Source organism: Wyeomyia smithii, chromosome 1, assembly GCF_029784165.1.
Source record: "Wyeomyia smithii strain HCP4-BCI-WySm-NY-G18 chromosome 1, ASM2978416v1, whole genome shotgun sequence".
Lineage (NCBI taxonomy): Eukaryota > Metazoa > Arthropoda > Insecta > Diptera > Culicidae > Wyeomyia > Wyeomyia smithii.
Window position 1 is genome coordinate 127809572 of NC_073694.1, and position 19390 is coordinate 127828961.

Consider the following 19390-nt stretch of genomic DNA (forward strand, 5'->3'; position numbering starts at 1 on the left):
GGCGGTGGGATTCGAACCCAGGCGTCGAGCGTGGTTGGCGGAGACGTTACCAACCACACTAGGCCCCCGCTCATTTCACTTCACTATAGAATTTAAGTAGAAATATCTCAAACCAAATTTACTCACTAAACACTCGTAACGTTAAAAACAAATTCATTACTTTGCGTTTCAACAGGTAGTCTTTTAGAAAGATTGCCTGTTGAAAGCGAAAAACAAAATTTCAATATCTCTCGGTAGTCTAAGACTTAGCCGCGAGCTGTTGGTAAAATGCGACCGTACTGTAGGACAGTTCAAGTCGATCTGCTTATGATTGATGAAAATTAATTCCTCATAAAATGATTGTCTGCTTTACTCAATCAACAATCAACTCTATCGCATATTACAAATTATTTATTATTTGCTTTTCATTATTTTTATTATTTGATTTTTTTAAATTTTCGCGAAACATGTTTCTATTATTTTTTCCAAAATTACTATGGCATCCCTGAACGGGTTTCTTGTAATTGTAATTGTTATTGTGTAGTATAGAAGGGGGCCTAGGGCCAGGTCTCCAGTGTATACACCGTCCATGCTATACTAGTAGAATAGTGGAGATGGAACAATAAAGCGATCAGGCGGATCAAAACAGTATTGTCCAACTTACTGACTTAAGACAGAACGGCAATACTAGATTTTTGCACGAATCATTGTAATTGAGCATGACATCGTGCAACCCTCAAGCACTTCCACTATCTCATTTCGAGTAAATCACTAGCCATACATAATAAGACATTGGTTGGGATGTATGCACTTGTAATGCATTTAAAAAAATTTGATAAAAATAATAATAATATTAAAATAACAATAATAATAAAAATAATAATAATAATGTCTGACTCATTATTGTATAGAAAAAGAGAAAAGATAAAAAAGGATATAATAAATAATGGTACACTAAGGCCTCTGCCAGGCCGAACGCCAACGCGAGCGATCGGGCGAAACTCCCACCGTAGACCAATGAACAGCTCTACTTACGGATGTTTATTTACCCACGGCAAGAATCCCGCCCGACCGCCCGCTTCGGCATCCAGCATGACAGAGGCCTAATGTCTCCCCTCACGCAGTTTTTCTACGCTTTTTCACGCGGATTTCGGAATTTATGCGTTTTTACGCGCTATCCCCCGCTTATAGAAAGACTTCAGTAATGTCAGTATGAAATCAACAAAATATATTTTGTATATTTTTATGAACTCAACAACTCAAAACTCACAGTTTCGAGAAAACCGTTTTGAGAAACGTCGAAAACTTTTTTCATTTCCGTAAAAACTTCAAATTTCAAGACTTCCTATTTCAATTGAACCTGTTCAGGTCGATAATGAGCAAGTTATACGAGTTGTAATCTCATTTTGAGGTCTTTTTTAGGACATTTCAAATTTGAGCTATAAAAGCACACCTCCTTAAAACTCTGGATTTTTTTGTGAATTTTGAAACGGGTCTTTGTGAGATAAAATTTAATCGTATTTAGCATCGTTTGCCATCGAAAACTCAAAATTGCAAAATTTTAAGTCGCGCCAACACCGAATCTAACCGACGATTTATTTCTAAGAAAAAGTAGAAGAAAAAAAGAAAGACAATACAGAAAAAAAAGAAAGAAAAAAAGCGAAAAACAAAAACAACAAAACGGTGGTTTTGTCCACGTGTAAGATCCATTCTTCAAAACTAGCCTTTTGTAAAATAAAAGCATATTTTAATAAGTAGAAGAATTCTGCCACATAGGAGATAGCCAAGAGAAGTCATAATAGGAAAAAGAAAAAGTAACAGATGGCCAACTCTCTTCATCTCCCACTCCCATCCGCCACCCGGGAGTACGCGCCCTATGGGCTAACCACCAAGCCCAGGGTATGGCATCCCTGGAATGGGTTTCTTTAATAGAAATGTAGAATATACTGAATTTTTAATAACAATTTAGTTTTTATGGTTATGGCGAAAACATGCAATTTAGTGAAATGAAAAGACCAAGTTATTAAAAGTTATGGGGAGACGAGGGAGTTGACTAAAAGAAAACGAAAGACCGCAGGGTTTAGTAACGCTCCCTTATGACAAGTAATTTTGCCTGAAATTTTGTGTGTAGAATTTCACGTCAAAAGGTGATTGGTTTCTAGTCTGTTTCGCTACTTACAAATTCGTAAATGTGATATATTTGTTGTCTTAAATCAGGGGTGTCCAACGTACGGCCCGCGGGCCGCATCCGGCCCTCTACTTCATTTCTCGTGGCCCGCGTTAAGTTTTGAAACACGTTTTACATCTGGCCCATGTGTTCATGTATTCGGATTGGAATTTTTTGTGATAAAAACACTTTTGCATAATTTTATATTACACGAGTAATGCCATTCTATTTTAGGTGTGTTAAAAGTTGAAACTATCAATCCGACATTTCATAAATGAAGAACGATTGAAGAATGCAGGCAGTAAAAAATAATCGTCGTTCATCAGTATCAGACGAGAATTTAGACTCATCGAGGATTTCGGTATTAGATTTTGATATCAATATGACACATGTTCTAAAAAAAAAACAATGGTTTTAAGTTTCTCATCAACTCTTCAACTCATGTTATTTTAAAACCTGACAACAATAAATATAAATCCTGTTTTACCAAAGGAAAAATTTCAAAAAGTCATTGTTTGTTTTCTCTATTTGATATAGTTGTCGCTTGTAAGTTTACTTTTATTATGGTAAGCTTCAACTGATATCACCCTTGGCTATTAAATTTAAAACGGGCTGCTTCTATATCAAAATCAAAGGTAACCAGCATCATAGTCAGCTGAAATTTGAAAGTTTTCCAAAGTTTGGCCCGACTGCTGTTGTCAGGCCTGTCTTAAATGATGTTTTTGCTTAGTGAGTGGAAAACAATGTTAAAGTAAAAGTACTGTGACAAACAGTTGTTTGTCGAAGTAGGTATAAATAAAATGGAATATTAAAATTTACGTACCTATATTTCCAAATATAATCCCGTTTTCTGTTGAAGATACCTTTACATTTGCCTTTATGTTACAAAAATCATGGGGCGCCAGCACAACTGGGTGCGGTCGTTCTACCAGCTTAAGATCACCCACAGTAGCCAACTCCAGTGTGCAATTTTGTAATGTGTCATTGGTTTGATTAACAATCAGTACATCGAGTACTATATCATATTGGTTTACGTGCACGTACGCTTCAGCGTAAACAGGATCGGAAAAGCCAGTTAGTTGGGTCACTTTATTTAACTTATTATTTGGTGATGCAACATCCGAAAGTGCTGCGTTTTTCGTTCCTGCAAGCGCTTGATTTAAACTTGATTCAAACACGTTTTCACCTAATTGATCGTTTTTTCCATTTGCTAATTGGGTAAATGAAATTGGATCATCTGGTTGAATTTTCGTTGTAATCTGTCGTTTATCTCTTTGAGTTTGTTGTTCTTCTTCATTTTGCGCACTTAACATGTTTGCTAATGCATCACGACAAGACTGTTTGAAAATGTGTACGATTTCTGTTGTTCGCTGACTCAGTGTTTTTAAACAAAGAAATATTCGATCGCGGTCGTCGTTGGTTATAGCTCTTGCAGGCAATCCAGATTTGCCAAGATGAAGAATTGAGCTCATGATTAACATGGCACTAGTGCAAAGTCGGTTCTGCTTTTTTTCATTAGATTCCAGCTCAACATACCGCAAAACAAGTTTTGTTAAAGTTGACGCAAGTGTTGCTCCAATGAAGAAATCCCCATCCATCAAGTACTGACGAAGCGATGGGCGGTCTACCTTTTTAGATAATCTGGAAAAAAAAAACAAAACAGGGCGACATTTTAACACTATATCGGTAAAATTATAATGCTATGCATTGCATTTGTAAAAATCAACAATTATTACGGACTACCTACGGATAGTATTACGATAAGAGTAGTGTTCGACATCGGAAAAAATTTGAGTTCGGGTTCCGGTTCGTTCGAAAACTGAAACAAGCCTGTTCACGTCCGTTTTGGGTTCGCTCCGAAGTCTGGGAACGAAAGTTACCAATTTTCGAGCACAGTTTCAAAAAAAAAAACCGGCATTCACAAAGTCTTGTATGCATATTGAAAACTGCTTATTATACAGTAAAACCTTATTTTACATTGCTTTTTGAACGACAATTCTTATTACGTCCTTTTTCCACAATTCAAATTAACGTCACTTAATCACAATCATTTCAAAATCAAGATGTCGAAGGAATATAAATATTTCGTAAAAAGGTAAGGCTTCCATAAAATTTAAATTTTGATATCATTCACATAACAATGACCCTGCGATTAAACTGAGCCTTGACGTGGTGCATGGGTTTATAGACAAATCAGTAAATGAATGGCGGTCACATTCATTTCTGAAAGTGGGCTTCAAAATATATTCACAAAATTTCAAGTGGGAAAACGGGGAACAATTTTATGGAATGTGATTCTTGCGTTGTTCAGGAAGTGTTTTAATTTCATAAGAAGTGAAGCCATAATGAAAGAATTGCACGTTACTAAAAGGAGTGAACAAAATTATTGCTATTGTCAAAACTATCCTAGGACGCCATGTATCACACAGGGTGGCCACTCATTTTACATTTTCGAGTTCCCGCATTTTTCCCGACTTTTTCCCGCATGATTGCAAGAAATTCCCGATTGTCAAAAACGGTAACTAGGTTATGTTCTATCGACGATTGAAACTTAAATTGGAAGTAATCATATATACGCATATCAGTTTTACCGAATTTGCTAGGGACATTCTACACAAACAGTTGATTAGTTACATAAAATGCATCTTTTGCCTTTCCACAGGGTAAATATAATTTTTGCGATTTTCTCAAATTTGCAAACCTTCCATTGAGCAATCAATAATCGAGTTAGCTATTTTGTGCTGTCTGTCTTCTTAAAATATGATATAAACACCGTTTTTATTCAACGCATAACAACCTATTAGGGGAACAACAACAAACAAAACAGCACTTTGCGTACAATTTTTTTCCGTTGTTCAAATCATCGGAAAAAGTCATGGGAAGTTAAGGGTGAACATAAAACTACTTAACCTAAAAGTAAAAAGAATATTGGATTTGGATGGATTTGCGTTTTTTTTTCTCAAATTGAAGATAATGTTATTTTACGTTCAGGAAATACACTGCGATTTAACTGTATTTCGTTTGTCACGCGTTGCATAGTTTCAAAACTTTTCGAAAGTGAATTTCAGCATTTTGATTCGCTAGTCCATCAAAGTTGCATCTCTCTGGACATCTGCCAACATCTTCAACTTGTTTACATTCAGCATTCAAAATAGTCAAGCTGATAAAAAGAATGATATTGGGGACTAGCATTTCAAAATAAGTGATTTCGAAATTTAAAAAAATAACAGATCTTAAATTATTATTTTTCAAATTAAAAGTCTTTTACTGCACGAACACGTCTTGCAGAAACCGTTGAAAAGGAAACAAGTTTATTTTTAATTTCTTTTAAACTTCAAGAAAAAAAATGTTTCTTGAAATTTTCTCAAATCCTTTTTATTAGGATTTTTTCTAAAGAATTTTTAGTTTTTATTTCTCCATGATCATCAATGTTCAGTTTACATTATGCAGCTTATAAAAATATAATATTTTTCAAAAATCAGCTCTTTGAAATGTTTAATTTTGAATATTTTTAATACTCAACTACTGCCAAGAATTTTGCCGAAAACACCGCACCAATCAAATAAATCGTTCTGGTTTCGAAAAAAAAATCTTCAGAAATTTTAACTTCTTCCGTGTTAAAATAATCAACGTTGTAGCATTTGGCAACTTAGCTTTTTGAGATCTTCAATCAATTTTTTTAAATAGAACTACCATCTACAGCTTTGCCGGAAACATTACACCAATCAACCTAATTATTTTGGCTTTTAGAATATTCAAAGTATTTTTGTTTATTGGCCACAGATTTAGCAGCCAGCTGTTTAGTGCACGGGGCGATTGCAGGGCTAGCGCTACGATCCTGCAGACAATAACAGTCTCTCTCGAGCCGAGACACGAACCTACGACGTCTGACTAGTTAGGCCAGCATCGTACCCTAAGATCAGTTGCAAAACAAAAATGTAAAAAGTCGTATGCAAATAAAATAAATAAAATGTTTTCTTGAAAAACCTCGCAAACGATTACGCTGTTTTCTAAGAACATTTCTGATTGTATTTACAACAAAAATAGTTTTTCACGTAGAATACGTCTTACGGCAACAATTACAGGGACCCAATTTCAAAATTCAAAAAAATTGTCCAATTTCAAACGTTTTAAACCCAGTCAGTTTCCAACCGATTTCTCTCATTTTTGCAGCAATCGATTGGAAAATCATTTAAGCACCCGTCCAAATGCAGAAAATTGTAATCTGATTGTTCAAACTATTGTAATATTGAAAATTGTTGAACATTGTCGAAACGCAAATGTCGACTTTTGATTGGTCGCTTGCTGCCTTTCCCTAAAAAGGACGACAGAATGAAGTACCTAGTTAGCCGGGAATGCACTCTTCGGGCTATATAAGAAACTGTTTCTCCTCAAGCAAATCAGTTTACTAGCAGCAGCGGACATCAACACCGATGGCAGCAGGCGAAGGCAGTGTGGATCAGCATCGGGCTACAGCGGCCGTGGTAGCGGTTAGCTGCAGTTCTTACCTCTTTCAGTTCGGCTTCCCTTCGATCTGAGTTGGACCCCACCAGCGGTAATCCGATTAAGATATCGTTGGGTGAATACAACCCGAAACTGAAAGAGACTCGCACCGCCAGGTGGTTTGAGATGCCACCATCATCCAGCGTATGTATATTTAGGGTGTGTGCACATAACGTGTATGAACATTTGTAGCGTGTATCCCTAATATATAAGGTGTGTGGCTAGCGTGTGTGGCTTGCTATATAGCGTGTGTGTATGTTTATGGCGTGTATGCATGTCTGTAGCGCGTGTGGCACCACCACCACCACCACCGCCGCCGCAATCGTCAGGTGGTTTGAGAAACCACCAGCATCCAGCGTATGTCTTTGGGCTATAGAGGAGACTGTTTCTCCTCAAGCAAAACAGTTTACTAGCAGCAGGCAACAGCAGCGCACATCAACACCGATGGCAGTAGGCGAAGTGGATCAGCAGCGGACAACAACGGCGGTGGTAGTGGTAAGCTGCAGTTCTTACCTCTTTCAGTTCGGCTTCCCTTCGATCTGAGTTGGACCCCACCAGCGGTAATCCGATTCAGATATCGTTGGGTGAATACAACCCGAAACTGAAAGTGTGTGTGGCTTCCTATAGAGCGTGTGGCTAGAGTACGTGGCTTGCTATATAGCGTGCGTGGCTAGCTGTGTATAGCGTGTGTGTATGTTTATTGCGTGTATGTGCATGTCTATAGCTTGTGTGGCTTGCTGTATAGCGTACGTGGCTTGCTATATAGCGTGTGTGGCTTGCTATATAACGTGCGGCTATCACAGAAAATTGTTATTTGAACTGTTATATCATAGATGGAGAAGGCACTATTTGCCCTTGTCTATAGCCTCTTCGTAGCCACTGCCTAAATTAAGATATCTTAGTGCAACTGGATACAAAAGACAGCCACAAAACAATTCAATTTCATTCTTGTTTTGGAAACGGCAGCAAGTGAAACTGCGGTGCCGGCTACAGAGGTAAACGTCATCTGAAGCAAAGAGACTATTAAGTTAATTAACCCCAATTGAGTGTATTCCCAAATCTATTCCAAGAAAGACATTGACATAAGACAGGCTGTCGTATTCTACGCTACCTCTGCGGTCGTGTCTTATAAACAACCTCTTCCACTTTTTTTACAACCAAATTGTGTAATTTACAGAAAAATACGAATTTGAAATATGTAAAAAAATTAGTTTTTCAAAAAATTCCAAAATAATGTTTGCTCTATTCTGGGGCAAGTTTGTAATGTTTTTTCAATTAACTGCTCCGCATAGCAAGTTCGTCCCTAACCCAAAATTCCACCAGCATTGAGTTTCTAAGCGGAAATGGTAGCTAGTTTCGCTAGAGTTCGCCAAATATATTTTCAAAAAGACTAGCTGAAATAAAAATCTATTTGAAAAAGTGGAGAATCAGAACTGTGTGCCACCTATTTTATCCTCAATTTGTTTATTCAAATAACTACTAACAACTAGTGATGTTAGTAAGATTGTACAGTGGAACTTATTCTGCATTGCTCTTAGAAAATGAAACAGTTTCTATTGTACATATGAGAATTTATGATTGATTCTCTCACTAAAAACGTTTTCTCGATAAACTGGTAAGGCCGTTACAAATTTTATTTTCATTTTATGTCACCCCCCCCCCCCCCCCCCCTTCAAAAATTTTGAATACTGGAAGGGGAAAAAAAAAGCTCAAACCGTTTCGTTCATTTCATTAGTTTTCCGACAGCATAAATGCTTAATTTAGCAACAAACAAGTCAGGTGACAGCGAGAGTGTCGTCGAAAGGCAAGCGAAATAAATAATAATAATAATAAAGTGTTATTTTTCAACATTTGTTTGAGTGCAAGTTACAAACGTCATAACTTGCACACAAACTTTGATCAAAGATATTTCGTTTTTTTCGTCTCGGTGTTATTTATTTTTCGCCACCCCCTCTGCTAACATTGATAACCTTGGACATAAAAAGAATTCGAAATTTGTATCAGCCTAACTTCCATTCCCAAACTCCGGTTTTCGACCCAGGTTTCAATTCGCTTAACCATCTCGAGAAGTCCCACAGAGGCCATTCAATTTTTTTAAATAAAAACAGATTTCGAAGTTTTATGCTATTCTAAGACATTTGTCAGGTCAAAAGGTCAAAAAAAGTAAGTTTTGTGACTTTTTGGTTAAAAAATTGACTGCTGAAGAGAAATGTGACTTTTAAGGAACCAACTTGCAGTCCTGCACTTCCAACTTCTCCATCATTTGAAATTGCATCATACACAATACTTTGAAAAAATCTTGGTAACAGAATCCCGATCAAATAAAAAAATTCCCGACTTCTCGCATTTTTCCCGATGTAATTCAATTACCGACTTTTTCCCGCATTTCCCGTTTTCCCGATTAAGTGGCCACCCTGATCACACTCACAAGCTCAAAACACCTCAAACGTCCTTTGGTAAGACTTTAATGGGCTTATTGGTCATATATAACAACAAGAAAATAATAAAACATATCCTAATATCATGTTGCATGTTCTTGAATGATTCTATAAGAACCTAAATAATGCTCATTAGAGTCTTGTAGCGCCGTCACGAATTGATACCTTTTTCATCGTGATAGAGTTAATGCTGGCATGTGACGAGGAGTAGGTCCATGTCAAATGAAAACGAAATTGGAATAAAAGGGATAAGGCAAAAAGGGATTTTGTCCTTTTTTCGGCCCTTTCGTATTTTCCACGCCTTCTTGCATAGCGTGATTTCGTACACGCCTACGCGTAGATTGAAAGAACTCTGTTTTTACTAGTATGTGAGATACACGTGGTGTATGACTTATCCTGCGCGGGGGACATATCGCTGCACTATATTTGATATAAGGAATGAAGCTCGCGTCTCGAGTAAACAACGCGTTCTATCAGTAGGTCTGAAATGCTAAGATAACAGTCAAAGATATTTTCTGTCCTTATCAGGTTGCTTAGAGTTAGGGAAAATCTGTTCAAAGAATGTGTTAGGGAATGCTACCAATGCAATGCATTTAAATTTATATCTCTGTATTGGAGGGAAAGAATTGTATCAAGGATAGGAATACGATAAGTTACTGTATTTTTTGTAAAACTATATTTCTATCTCTGTTCAACAAACTAAGGCTAGGCTTAGAAAGTGATTTTAGAAGATATACGAATTCCTCAGCTAGCCTCAAAGTAGTAGTTGTAATTTTACCCCCTAAGATGTGATTTTGTATAAACTTTTTTACTATATAAGCTAAGTTTTTTGAGAATAAAATTCAGTATCAGTTTAAGATTGTGCCAAGGATCATCCCGAACTCTAACTAGTAAAAGCGGTTTTCCTGTGCTAAGGAAAAGCAGTGTTGCTGGAAAATTTCAATGGTGAGCAGTCCGTCAGACATTCAATCAGTTTGGGGTGAATAGCTGTTTCTACAAGCATCGTAGCGCCTTACGGTCTTCAAAAGAGTTTTTCCCAGGAAAATTTCCTACAAATATCATGTATCGATATTTTTTTAAGAGCCAACTTGACATCTCTAGAGAATGAGTATTGAAAAAGTGGATTTTCCCATATAAAATCGTATGGAAACTTTAAAAATCGGGCGCAAATCGGGCGTTTCACCGATCGATCTGAAAAGTTACACAGTTGTTATGGGACCCATAAGGAACACGAAAAGTGCATGGGAGCTAACATTTATTTTTCGCCCACCCTAATGTACATCCAAGATTGTCTGGGAATGTATTCTCACATTGCGACAGCTATGTCAAACAAACTCAGTAAATTTGTATTGGGTTCCAGGACATTGTGGCATTGGTGGGAATGGAAAGGCAAACGAACTTGCAAAACAAGAATTTAACTCACAGTTTATCGGCCCAGAAACTTTCTGCGGTTTATCAAACTGAGCAGTGAAAATGGAGCTTAAACGCTCAAAGGAACAAAAGGTGATAATCAATTGGTTGGATGTCAAAAAGTGTTCGCAATCTAAAAGATTTATAACACCAAACGAGAATCATTCGAAAAAGCACCTAGAGCTCAACAAAAGAGCCATTCGTACATACGTCGGCCTAGTAACGGGGTACTGTCCGAGTAGATATCATTTAAAGAACATTGGTCGGGTTCAGGATGATATCTGTCGCTTTTGTAATATGGAAAGCGAGACATCGGAACATCTGCTGTGCAGTTGTGGTGCATTATTTAAACGCGGATCAAGGTTTCTCGGCAGTGGCTGTTTACAGCTCAAAGAGATTTGGTCTTTGAACCCTGGGAAGGTGATTGGCTTCATAAATCTTATTTTACCTGACTGGAGCGTGTCGGTGCAGGTACCTGATCACTCAACAATACTGGTCGTTGTATTTTGCAAGGGGACACGTATAGCGATTGACTGGGGTATATTACAAAAGTTCACATCAATGGACAACGTAATTCTAATTCCCTAACAAAAAAAAAACCATAATTAATCCACCTAGCGGTCAGACCCAGCCTTTCTCATTCAAACTTTTATTTGTGAAAATAGATTTACACTAACGCTTCAATCCAATAAATGTATATTCACTCTTTAGGTTCTAAAATATTGATGCTGTAATCTATACATTATAAAAGGCAGTCCGGTCTGTCTGTCTGATCCATATAGGCTCGAAAACTACCGAACCGATCGACGTCAAAATTTGTATGTAGGGGTTTTTAGTGCCGATAAAGGTTCCTATGATAGTTTGAGACCCCTCCCTCTTCTGGAAGGGAGGGGTCCCATACAAATAAAACATAAATTTCTGCACAACTCAAGAACAAACTAAGCAAATGAAACTGAATTTTAAATGTAGATGTTTTAAGGGGTAATAAATATGTCCATAATAGTTGGCCGCCCCTCCCTTTTCTGGAAGGGAGGGGTTCAATACAAATGAAACACAAATTTCTGTACATCTCGAGAGCTAGCCAACTAAATGGAACCAAATTTGGCAGGTGAATGTTTTTAGAGGTAACATATATGTGCATCATGGTTTGACACCCCTCCCTCTTCTATAAGGGAAGGGTCCCATACAAATGAAACACACAGGTCAAGAACCAATTAAGAAAGTACAACCAGATTTGGTATGCGAATGTTTTCAGAGGTAACAAATATGTCCATAATGATTCGACGCCCCTCCTTTTTCTGGAAGCACATGTTTCTGCACATATTTCTGCACATCTCGCGAACTAATCAACTAAATGGAAGCATATTTGGCAGGTAAATGTTTTTAGTGGTAACAAATATATTCCATAATCGACCTCAGGCAGCATTTTAGATTGTAAGATGGCAACTTCCGGTTTCTGGAAAACAGCCAAAATGGCCGATTTCAACCCAATATAATGATATCCGGATCTAGAATGATACACAGGAGCTAAAATCGACCATAGATACCATTTTGAATTCAAAGATGGCGACTTTTGGTTTCTGAAGAACGGATGAAAATGACCAAATACCACCCAATATGAGTTTTTCTTTAACCAGTATGACGTTCAAAATCCAGAAATTGTCTCCAAATGCCATTATGAAATCCAAAATGGCGACTTCCGCTTTCGGAAAAACAGCGGCAAACGACCAAATACCACCCAATATGGGTATTTCCGGAACCGTAATGATGCACTGGAGCCACAAATCGACTTCAGACAAGATTTTGAATTGTTAGATGGTAACTTCCGGTTTCTGGAAAACAGCCTGAAATGGACGATTCCCATTAAATATGAGTATCTCCGGAACCAGAAAGATGCACAGAAGCTAAAAATTGATCACAGACACAATCTCGAATTTAAAGATGGTGATTTCCGGTGTCTGGCAACCAGCCGGAATGACAAAATACCATTCAATATGAATGTTTTCGGAACCAGGATTACGCTCAGATGACAGAAATTGATTTAACAGGCAATTTTAAAGTCCAAGATGATGACTTTCGGTTTCTGAAAAACAGCCCAAAGTGACCAAATACCACCCAATATGATAATTTCCGGAGCCATAATGTTGCAAGAAGCTAAAAATTGACCTCAGACACCATTATGAATTGTAGAATGGCAACTCCTGGTTTCTGGAAAATAGCCAAAAATGGCCGAATTCTCGAAACATGAGTATCTCCGAATCTAGAATGATACACAGCAGCTGAGATCGACCACAGACGCCATTTTGGATTCAAGGTTGGCGACTTCCGGTTCCTGGGAAACAGCCGAAATGATCGAATAACATCCAATATGGGTGTTTCTTCAACCAGAATGACGCCTAAAGGCCAGAAATTATCTGATACCATTTTGAAATTCAAGATGACGACTTCCGGTTTGTGAAGCCTAAAATTTCCAAATACCATCCAATGTGAGTATCTCTGGAACCAGAATGCAATGAGCTAACAATTGACCTCAGGCACCATTTTGATTTTCTAAATGGCAACTTCTAGGAAACAGTCGAAAATGACCGAATCATACTCAATATGAATATTTCCGTAATCGAGATGATGCATAGAAACCAAACATTGACCCTGGACACCAATTTGAATTTGAAGACGACCACTTTGAGTTTCTGGAAAACAACCAAAATAACTAAATACCTCCCAATATGGGTATTTCAGGTGTCATATTGATGCCAGAAAATCTGCTGAGAATGACCGAATAACACCCAATATGAATATATTCAGAATTAAGGCGATGTACAGAAGCCAAAAGTCGAGGATGTTGTCATTTCGATGAAACCTATCATTCAAACGATTTATTTGACTTTGATCATATCCTATGGCCGATTCGTCGTGCATTTGCAGACTTTATACACATCGCAAGGAATCAATGAATTTGTAACGTTCTAATAGTACGATACCACATTTAAATTATGTTGAGGCCACATATATCGATCAAAGCAGGCATAGTTTTAAATAGTCTTTGAATTTCTTTTCTTTCCATAACTTTTGAGCCACATATCAAATTGTTATGAATTTTGTCATTTGTAAGTTTGAGAGATGACTCGTTCGTATGAAACTAGTTTTGTTCAAATAAGTCAAGTAATCTTTGAGATAATAGACATTCGTTGTTTTATTAACAATTGAATACATAGCGGTTGCTTAAGTTCGATTATAATCAAATGAAATGGGAACGTGCAGGGCAGCCAAACTTTGAAACCACGTGTTCGATCATAACTCATCAGTTAACCCTTAATTAGCCCGCTTACCTGATAATAATATTGATCAAATCGGTTGTGTAGTTTCTGAGATAATGGAGTTTCGTGATTTTCACATTTCGGTACATTACAGTTCGATTACAGTAAAATTTAATAGGGTTATGAGGCAGCTAGACTTAATAATTGACACTAATTTTGTGGAAATCGGGTCAGCCATCTCTGAGAAAAGTGAGTGAGTCCAAGTCCGGAATATGATCTTTTTCGTAGCTGAATTTTACATTTTTAAACATAACAGGCAAAGTAATTCCGATTTCAAAACAAATCAATAGGGTCTTATGGGGCAACTAGACCTTCCATTTGACACTAATTTCATGACAATCGGTCCAGCCATCTCTGAGAAACATGAGTGAGATTAAGCAGTCTCCAGAACACGTTTCTTTCCATAACTTTTGAACCACAAGTTCAATCTTTATTGAATTGAAAAGATGAGGGTTTTTAAGGTAGCCCGTTCATTTAAAACCAATTTTGTTCAAATCGGTTGAGTAGTTTCTGAGATAATGATGTTTCGTGATTTTTACATTTTGATACATAACCTCTAAACTAAAAGTCCGATTTCAATAAAATTGAATAGGGTCTTATGGGACAACAAGACCTTTCATTAGCAATTAATTTATAGTTATAAAATTATCTACGCTATCGTAAAATGCAGAAAATTGTTATATGAACTGTTATAGGGAATGCACTATTTGCCCTCGTCTATAGGCTCTTCGTAGCCACTGCCTAAATTAAGATATCTTAGTGCAACTTGATACAAAGGACAGCCTCAAAACAATTCAATTTCATTCTTGTTTTGGATACGGCAGCAAGTGAAACCGCATAGCTGCACATAGCTTCTGCTGTTGTTCATTGTCGTTACCGGTGCCGGCTATAGAGATAAACGTCATCTAGAGCAGATAGACCATTGAATTAATTAACCCTAAATTGAGTGTATTCCCAAACCAATTCCAAGAAATACATTGACAAAAAAACAGGCTGTCGTATTCTACGGTAATTCTGCGGATGTGTCTTAAAAACAATCTCTTTAACTTTTGCCTTTCTCCTAGAAAGGTATAGCAATCACTGAAAAAACTAAAGGTATAAAAGTGCTCCAAAGGGCCGAATGTCGTATATCACTCGACTCAGTTCGACGAGCTGAGCATTTTCTGTATATATGTGTGTGTGTGTGTGTAACGCTCTCCCAATCTCACTCGATTTTCTCAGAGATGGCTGAACCAATTTTCATGAAATTGATTGCAAATGAAAGGTCTTTTTGCCGCATAAGTCCCTATTGAATTTTATTGCAATCGGATTTCTAGTTTAGAGGTTATGTACAAGGATGGAAAAACTCGTATCGCATAACAATCATTCGGGTATCATTTCTGAACGTGCTATTTATAAGCTTTCAATCCTAGCAAACCATCGCTATTGAAAGTTACACATTCTTAAGCTTGCAAGAGACAACTTAGAGCAAAGAAATATATGGTAGCTTTCTTTGATGATTTTGTTTCAGTATTGCCTGCTTTAGGCGGAGCGAGCAACATATAGCGAATGTTTCACGAAAGAATCGTAAACGATTGCACTCAAGCGATCGCAATGATTCTTTCAAATGTTGGTTGCTTGTAGGCGTAATTCGGCTACTCCACGTCGTGCTTTCACCGTGATATACCACGATGATTCTTGGTGATTTCAAGTATCAGATGCTAATGCACCATGCTACAATTTCCGTAAGCATTGATGATACCTATTTGCTCCGGCAAGCAAACAATTGAACGCAATCTAACGTTCATTTGGATTCATAATTTTGTATCTTTGGCGATAATATCTCAAAGCTTCTCGCGATAATGTTGAATGCAAGTGAACTTGGATACAATAAATACTATCGTGTTTGAATCATTCAGTCTCCTTCTATGGTATTCGGAACTCTTAGAAGCGAAAAACAATCAGCAGCGTTTCTATGGAAAACTTGTACGCGAGTGGAAATAGTTGAACGATAACTGATTAATCAAAGAACACATTTGCATGAAATATTGCTAGTGAGTGAACTTTTCCATGCTTGGTTATGTATAAAAATGTAAAAATCACGAAACATCAATATCTCAGAAACTACACAACAAAATTGAACAAAATTAATTTCAAATGAACGGGCTCCCTAAAAAACCCTCAACTTTTGAATTTTGTGGAGATTGAACATGTGGTTCAAAAGTTATGCAAAGAAACGTGTTCTGAAGACTGTTTAATCTCACTCATGTTTCTCAGAGATGGCTGGACCGATTTTCATAAAATCAATGTCATATGGAAGGTCTTGTTGCCCCATAAGACTGTATTGATTGTTTTTGCAAACGGATAATTACTTTGCCTGTTATGTTTAAAAATGTGAAATCCAGCTATGAAAAGAATCATATTCCAAAGACAGCATAAACTCACTTACTTTTCTCAGAGATAGTTCAACCGATCTCCACAAAACTAGTGTCAAATGAAAGGTCTAGCTGTCTCATAACACCCTATTGAATTTTGCTGTAATCGGACTGTAACTTTGTCTGTAATGTATCAAAATGTGAAAATCACGAAACTTCATTATTTTAGAAACTACACAACCAATTTGAACAATATTGATATCAAATGATTGGGCTAGTTAAGGGTTAACTAGTTCAAAATTTGTGAAAAGAAGCATGTTCCGATGACTTTTTAAATTCATTCGTTTTCCCAAAGGTGGCTGATTTAATTTCAACAATCTCAGTGTCAAATGAAAGGTTTAGTTGCCATTTCATTTTATTATAATTGGACTTTTATTTCAAGCGTTATTTATCAAATTGTAAAAACAACGTAAGTTTATTATCTTAAAGATTACACGACTTATTTGAACATAACTACGGAATGTCTCTCAAACTTACAAGTAACAAATTTCATTATAGTTTGATATGTGGTTCAAAAGCTAAGCAAAAAAAACGAAATAGATTGATCAAAATATCTGACATCAACATAATTCAAATTGGGTATTGTACTAATGAAGTGTGGAGTTGATTCCCGGCCTCTTAGCATTCTCCCGGTTCTTGAAAACTCACATTGGGTAATATTTGTTCTTTTTATGCTGTTCTCAGAATCCGGAAGCTACTAACTACATATCTAAAAATTTTAAACGGCGTCTGAAGTTGATTACTGGCCTCTGGGTATCATAAGGTTCCACAAATACTGATATTTGATAAAATTTGGTCACTTCAGGCTGTTGTTCAGAAACAGAATGTCGTCACATTTTTTTTTTTCAAAAAATGCAATTATGTCGTGTAGTTACTTTTTATGCAAATGCAGTCAAACGTAAACAAATGTTTTGATCAGTGTATATTTATTTGTTTATTTTAAACTTCAGACGTAAACTGTTTTTGCCTTTCTCCTAGAAAGATAGCAATTACTTGCAAAACCGAAGAAATAAAAGTGCTCCAAAGGGCCAAATGGTATTTATCACTAAGACCCTATTAAATTTCATTGTAAATCGGATTTTCAGTTTAAAGGTTATGTATCAAAAAGTAAAAATCACGAAACATTAATAACTCAGAAACTACGCAACCGATTTGAACAAAACTGGTTTTAAATAAACGGGCTACCTCAAAAAGCCTTAACTTTTTAATCTTATTAAGATTGAACATATGGTTCAAAAGTTATGGAAAGAAACGTGTTCTGGAGACTGTTTAAACTCACTCATGTTTCTCAGAGATGGCTGGACCGATTTTCATAAAATCAGTGTCAAATGGAAGGTCTAGTTGCCTCTTAAGACTCTATTGATTTGTTTTGCAATCCGACGCTTACTTTGTCTGTTATGTTTAAAATGTGAAATCTAGCTTTAAAAAAAACATTCCGAAGAATACTTGAGATTGCTGAACCGATTCCAACAAAATTAGTGTCAAATAAAAGGTCTAGCTGCCTCATAACACCCATTGAATTTCATTGTAATCGGGCTGTAACTTTGTATGTAATGTATCAATATGTGAAAATCACATTCATTATCTCAGAAACTACACAGACGATTCAAACAATATTAATATCAAATGAACGGGCTAGTTAAGCGTTAACTGATGAATTTTAATTGGACATTTGGTTTCAAAGTTTGGCTGCCCTATACGTTCCCATTTTATTTGATAATAATCGAACTTAAGCAACCGTTATGTATTGATTTTTCAAAACAACGTAAGTCTATTATCTCAAAGATTACACGACTTATTTGAACATAACTAGTGTCAAACGAACGAGTCATCTCTCAAACTTACAAATAACGAACTTCATAACAATTTTAAGTGTGGTTGAAAGGTTATGGAAAGAAGAGATATTCAGACTATTTAAAACTATACCTTCTCTGATCAATACATGTGGCCTCAACATAATTTGAATGTGGTATCGTTCTGTTTGGACGTTTCCGGTATCGCTCGTGATTAAATTGTTCGAAATTAGGAGTCATTTCTTTTATTTCGCTATATCCTAAGCACTAACATTACGTCAAATTTCATAATTTCACTTCAATTACAATATTAATATTTTAGAACCCAAAGAGTGAATATATCTTAATTGGATTTAAGCGTTCATGTTAATCTATCTTAACAAATAATAAGTTTTAATGAGAAAGGCTGAGTCTGACCGCTAGGTGGATTAATTTAGGTTTTTTTACATACCATGATTCCAAAAACATAAATTTATTGTTATTGAATAGAAAAAAATGTCATTAACATTGCGTTACTCGCGCCATGATTAGCAAAGAGTTTTGTACAAAATACAGAGCTGGTAGCGACTAAGTGACTCAAAAATAGGAACTTTAGAGACCAAATGACTGAGAAAAGAGACCAAAAAGAGGCCAAAAAAGAACCGAAAAGAGACCAAAAAGTGACCATAAAGAAAATTTATGAAGATGAAATTTAGACTAAGAAGCAAAACAAATCTATAGATTTGTGAAAAAGACTTGTAAATTTTAGGATATAAAGTGATTGCCTTAAAAAGGCAATACAAACGTATAACAGGATGACCACTCAAAAGCAAGTTTTGATTTTTCGCTTTTTCATTATGCTTATCTGGCGGGTTAGTAACGAAAGGCTGAAACTCAAAAGGCTGAAACCCGAAAGGCTGAAACTCGAAAGGCTGAAAAGTATGTTTCATAACGAAAGGCTGAATGCACAAAAGGCTGAAGCCACAAAAGGCTGAATGAACGAAAGGCTGAAACATGAAAGGCTGAAACTTTTGTAACATGAATCATAATCGTTGAAAAATTCGGAGACATGGATAACAAACCTTTATAAAGTGACAGAGTTCAATGTTTGAGTATTAATTGGTTTGTGCAATGGAAAATTAATTTTCGGCAACATTTGAATCTATACACACTTGACTCTTGTACACGTTTCCTAGATGATTCAGGGCGAGACGGCCGAAGGCCGCGAGTGTGCGCCGGCGACCCGCTGTCGGAAGCGCCGGCCACTGCGGGGGGGGGGGCAGCCCCCCCGCAGAAATCACCTCTGTATAGGTTCGTTCGTTTTCCTAGGTCTACTGACTCGTAGGGGTGATCCCCTAGTTTAGTCCGAACGAGCGATAGCGAGTAAGGA

The 19390-nt window shown here is 36.7% G+C and overlaps 1 protein-coding gene across 2 annotated transcripts in view; it reads right to left on the reverse strand.

Annotated features, from left to right (window-relative positions):
• LOC129722931 (coatomer subunit beta) overlaps nucleotides 1-19390 on the reverse strand; it is a 71654-nt gene that overhangs the window by 48413 nt on the left and 3851 nt on the right. For both annotated transcript variants that reach the window (XM_055676804.1, XM_055676796.1), the window contains exon 4: nucleotides 2970-3787. In XM_055676804.1, the coding sequence (XP_055532779.1) occupies nucleotides 2970-3787 (818 nt within the window). The remainder of the gene's footprint in view (nucleotides 1-2969; nucleotides 3788-19390) is intronic.